Here is a 5,641-nt window from a genome sequence, read left to right on the forward strand (position 1 = left end):
ATTTGTTATATAGGTAGTTTAAACAAATTGGAAGACTCTCCTACCATTCTTGGAAAGAAAGTTGTTGATCTACACTCATAATCCATACTCTCTAATTTACATTCTCAATAGGTATCGTTGTTAAGACGTTAAGCTTTTCTTAAAACATTGTAAATTGTAAGTAGGACTCCAACAACTTCAGTTTGTTTTTGCATATACCACCGTTATTGAAATAGTTAACAAAAGTGTGTATGCAGTTAATGCAAAATTGTCGATTTGTTTAATTTCATATATTTATAAAATACCATTAGGGTTAATTTTACTTGGTAATAATATGTCAAACAACTTTGCAACTCCATGAAACGTTTATTAGCATTAATATATGATTTTTTTTTGAAGGGTGACTTTCTATGTACAGGACCTAGTGGTCACCGGGTTCTTGTCAAAGACAATCCCCCTTCAGCCCCACCTCCGGACGCGATGTTCTATCGGGCCCTGACCGCCGCGCAAACTGACATTCGCCCGGAAACCATACACTGCCCCCACACGAGAACCTCACTGGAGTAACAGCTGGGTAAAATCGGGTTGCCCTCCGTGTCGAACAATGCCTCAGTAAGAAACGATCATTTACCATTTTCAAATATTATACTTTAGGTTAAGTGGTTCTAAAGCCAAACTAATGGATAACATAAAGTCATGCAAATATTTGTTTGGGACATAGAATTAGATAAAAGTTACAGTAAATTACAGTTTTGTCCTTTATGTTTACACAAATTGCAGACGTTATCCTTTTGGCCAAAGGTTTACATGCGGTGTCCTTAACCTTCCAAAATCTTGCACGTTATAACCTCATGTGCATTGCACGTGACAAGAATTAACTGAGATTTCTAACCAGGTTTGGCCTAAATAATATAACGCGCAAGATTTTGAAAGGTTAAGGACACCGCCTGTAAACTTTTGATCAAAAGGACAGCACCTGCAATTTGATGTAAACATAAAGGACAAAAGTTGTAATTTACTTAAAAGTTAAAAGTTATGCAAATATATTCCTTTTACGAAGAGATGAAAGAAGAATATAATGTTTTGTGTGTGTATTTTTGAAAACTAAACTAGGATTACGACCCGCCGCAATGCGGCGGGGATTCTTTATTTATAACTAAGTCGATCTACGACCCACACGTTATGTTAAACCTGTCAAACGGGGTAAAAATAGACGATGTAAAAACGTTCACCCACACCCACGTTGCGTCGTGTTAACTCGCAAAATTTAGAACGAAACGTAAAAACGTTAAGCCAAAGACGCACGCTGTGATGTGTTAAGTCACAAAATTTAGAACCGAGCATAGAGCGCAAAATTTGCGGAAAATGAAAACTATAAAGGACCAAAGTTGAAAGTAAAAAAAGTTATGAGGATAGATTATAAAAGATAAAAAGTTTTGGGTTAAAAGTAAAAAACAAATAGTTTTGGGTTAAAAGTAATTTATGAAATACTTTTGGGTGAAAAGTAAAAAAAAAGAAAATCAATTTTTTTTGAAAAACCCCCAAAGCCAACGTTACGACAACCATACGCATAACAATTTTTTCTTTGAAAAATCCCCAAAGCACACCCCGCGTTGCGGCGGGGCGTAAAACGGTGTCAAATAGTACTAATGTCACACAACCGTCATCGACAACCAACACTGACTCGACCTATAATATGTGTATTGCGACGAATCTGTCAAACATGAAAAAATAGAGGTAAAAACGTTGAACCACACATGCACGTTGCGTCGTATTAACTCGAAAATTTTAGAACTATACGTAAAACGAAAATTTACGAAAGATGAAAAGTAGAAGTGATAAAAGTTGTGAAGTTAAATTGCAAACAAGGAAAAGTTTTGGGTTAAAGTTAAAAAAACAAATTATGTAGGGTTAAAATTGGAAAATGTACAAACCTTTGGGTTAAAACAAAAAAAAATCAAGTTTTTTTTTTGGAAAACACCCAAAGCACAACTTACAAGTCCTTATGCACAAAAAGTTTTGGGTTAAAGTTAAAAAAACAAATTATGTAGGGTTAAAATTGGAAAATGTACAAACCTTTGGGTTAAAACAAAAAAAATCAAGTTTTTTTTTGGAAAACACCCAAAGCACAACTTACAAGTCCTTATGCACAAAAAGTTTTGCTAATTTATATAGGTTTTAATAAATATAAATAACAACAGTTTTAAGTTATAAGATGTGGTGTAAAGAATGATTGAAATCAAAATGTCTATAGTCGGTTGTCCCACAATTTAACGGTCTAAAACAAAGTATGTATGATAATCATCTCTCATGCATAAAAGTAGTTGAATATTATAACTGGTCACATCAACGGGAACCTTCCATTATTCTATTCGTTACTTTTAAGGGTGTAAGGGTGTCCGGGGCGTACTCGGGGAGTGGTTTCGGTGATGGGTTTCCCCGATCGGGAACACCGCCGCCATCACTGCGGGGTCCCGAATCGGGGTGTGAATTGGGCATGGATTCACCGATGGAGGAGAGGGGAAAGTTGGTGGGCCAGCTGAGCATCAACCAATCAAACTTTTTATTTCTTTTTTTTTTTTTTTTTGAATAAAAAAATAAGGAGAGTTAAGAGGGGAGTGGCGCCATCAAATTGGGGTGTTAGGGGAGTTTAAGAGGGGACTTGACGTGGCACACGGGGATTGGTTTGGCGTAAGAGAGGGGACTCACCTATTAGGTGAGCACCCCCTTCACCCTAAGGGGTGCTCACCTCTTAGGTGAGTCCCCCCTCTTACACACAACCAACCACAAAGTGCCATGTCAACTCCCCTCTAACACTCCCCTAATACCCATTTTTGATGGCGGCACTCCCCTATTAGGTGAGTTCAATTTTTTTTTTTTTTTTTTGTAAAATTATGGATGTTTATAAATTAAATAAAAGACATTTCATTAAATTTAAAAAAAAATACATTCAAAGTAGAAAATAAAAAACACATTCAAAGTAGAAAATAAAAATTACATTAAAACTAGAAAATTAAAATTTTAGAAATCGCATGGCCACCCGTACTTGTTAGCGATTTCTCGCTTTCGGGCGAGGATGATCGGCAACATACTTGGCGGAACATCGTCGTGCGGCTTAAGGAATGTTTTCATATCTCGATCGTAATTGTAGTTTTTCATCGTCTCGAGTTGTGCCGATATGAGCTCGCGAGCCTCCGACTCTCTTTTTTTCCTCAATTCGATCGCCTCCAATTCTACCGCTTGCTTCGCTTCTTTCATGGCGGTGTACACTTTGAATTGTGCCGCCAACTCGGCCGAGCTTCCCTCGGACGATGTAGCTTGACGCTTGTCTCGCCGTTGTGCTCTTTGTGGCGAGGGATCTTCGTTCATATCCGGTATCGAAAGGTCCACGTCAACGGGCTTTCTTTTATGTGCCGAACCTTCACCTTCCTCACCCATCAATGGGACTTGGGCCCATTTCTCGTGTCTTCGAACGACCTCCCACGCCTCGATGTGTTGAAAACCGCTTGGAAATCTTTCTTTAAATTCTTTTAACGCGACTTTCATCACGTCGAGATCCTTACATCCGCTTCCTCGTGTGCGATCCTACATGTTATAAAATAAAAAAAATTAAAAAGTGTTATAAAAGTATGAACTTAGAAAAAAAATAAAAAATATACAATGTTAAAAAAAATATAAATTTTACCGCTTGTTGGTATAGGCCGTTGAAAAAGTTTATTTTCGCCATCATCGGGTTCCATTTAGACCGTACTTGATGAACGGTCCGGTTACTTCCACCGATAGTTTTGTTAAAATGCTCTAAAATTTTACCCCAAAAACTTTCGCGGTTTTGTTGATTGCCTTTTTTTTGTTGGTAGAACAATGTACCCACGCCTTCGCCAACGCCTCTTCTTGTTCTTTTGTCCATTTTTCGCTCACCGTTTTCCCTTTTTTTTCTCGAGCCTCATCTTCTTCGTTGCCCGCGTCTTCGTCCACATTATATTCATCTTCCTCGTCGTCGTCGCCCAAATTTTGAGTTTCGGGCACTACCTCCTCGTCCTCGTCGTCGTAAATAGGTAGAGGACGTTCGACATTTCCTCGTGTAGAAGGAGCTTGTGGAGAACGAAAAGCATATGGGTCGAAGGCGGGGGATTGAGGAGGAGCGTCCATTGATAACAAATTTTGAAAATAGCCGAAATTGGGTTGTTGGGTGTTGTAAAACGAGGGGTGTGTAGGTTGTTGGAAAAAAAACGGGGGTTGTGAAGTGTATCCGAAAGGGGGTTGTGGTTGAGCATTTGCACCGCTCGAACCATCTCGAGACGGTTTCGAGACCCGCCCCTTAGTTTTTTTCTTGGCCTCGCGGGGTCGGTTCTCCATTGCTCGGTGTATAAAAAATAAAAAGTGAAGGGGGTTTGGTTGGAGAGTATAAAAAATAAAAAGTGAAGTGGGTGTGGTTGGAGAGTTTAAAAAATGTGTGAGAATGAGATGGTTTGAGTATAAAAAAATGGTGAGAATGAGATGGTTATTTATATTAGTTTAAAAAAAGTGAATTTTTTTTTATTAAATCCGACCGTTGAACATAAGACCGTTCCTCAAATCTCGTGCCTTTTCAATCGGTGAGCCCACGCCCAAAACCCACCCCGAATCGGGACCCCGCTTTGATGGCGGCGGTGTTCCCAATCGGGGAAACCCATCACCGAACCACCTCACCGATTACACCCCGTACACCCTAACATTACAAAACCGAAAAGGCACTATCCTAAGTGACTTGTAATCACATCATTTTTACCTTTTTTTGTTTAGAACTGTTATTCCCGTTAATGTTTTTACTTTAAATATATTGTTTAAAGTAGCAATGATTCTTACCTGTCTTACTATATATATGTTTTAAAAAAAAATATTTTAAATCCATGTATTTAATAAAAAATTAAAACCAATAACAACTTTGCTGATAATACATATTAGTTGATTTACCATTAGAATCGTTACCTCAAAATTTACATCATCCATCAAAACCATGCTAACAAATAAGATTAGGTAAAAACACAATTTTAATAAAGAGGTGGCTTTCTCGCACCCCATCTCTTAAAGACTTTACGCTCAAGGTTAAAGAAAAAAAAGTAGTGGAAGCTTGATCAAATACCTCCTTTGTATTATTTTTAAAAATATATATTGCATTGCTAGAAAAACAAACAAACAAACTTACCCAGTTTGTCGGGTTTAAGAAGAGTGAGATGACTAGACGAGAATTGTTTTTTTCTCTATTCTATGAATGGAGATGTTGCTCTCAAAAGACCTGGTATTTTGAAATTAAGAAGACCCTTGATTTTGGGATGGGAGAACCTAGGGTTTGAGAATTGTCAAACCCGGGATTATTGAGAAAATTGGGTTATGCCATGCTTACAATGGTGGATATCCAAAGTTTTGATACGGGTTGGCGTTTGGATTTTCATTAGGAGGGCATTCGTCAATTAAAAAAACGATCTTAGGTTTAAATTTATGAGTGTAAGAAAGAAGTGTAAAAGGTTTAAGCAAATGAGAAAGAAGTGTAAAAGGTTTAAGCAATTGAGAGAGAATTGTTTAAAGGTTTGGAAAAAAATAATTGAAAAAGTATAGTTGTATTTATAGTGGTTTTGGTAAAGGTAATTTATTATTCAAATCATCATATATACACTGGATTAGA

The 5,641-nt window shown here is 37.5% G+C and overlaps 1 protein-coding gene across 1 annotated transcript; it reads right to left on the reverse strand.

The window, feature by feature from the left end:
- Positions 1-2,913: 2,913 nt before the first annotated feature.
- Positions 2,914-4,505, reverse strand: LOC118487360. Its single transcript, XM_035984149.1, has 2 exons — positions 3,665-4,505; positions 2,914-3,564 (listed from the first exon to the last, which is right to left on the reverse strand). Exons 1-2 carry the CDS (start codon positions 3,884-3,886, stop codon positions 3,001-3,003), a joined length of 786 nt encoding a protein of 261 aa, XP_035840042.1. The 5' UTR covers positions 3,887-4,505; the 3' UTR covers positions 2,914-3,000.
- Positions 4,506-5,641: the final 1,136 nt, after the last annotated feature.

Source organism: Helianthus annuus, chromosome 15 (genome assembly GCF_002127325.2).
Source record: "Helianthus annuus cultivar XRQ/B chromosome 15, HanXRQr2.0-SUNRISE, whole genome shotgun sequence".
In the NCBI taxonomy this organism is placed as follows: Eukaryota; Viridiplantae; Streptophyta; class Magnoliopsida; order Asterales; family Asteraceae; genus Helianthus; species Helianthus annuus.

Excerpts from the sequence above, each read along its gene's own strand:
- LOC118487360 (XM_035984149.1), bottom strand. The coding sequence starts at position 3,886 with ATGGACAAAAGAACAAGAAGAGGCGTTGGCGAAGGCGTGGGTACATTG. Across the intron at positions 3,565-3,664 it reads ACGGCCTATACCAACAAGCG|GATCGCACACGAGGAAGCGG; the intron begins GTAAAATTTATA and ends TATAACATGTAG.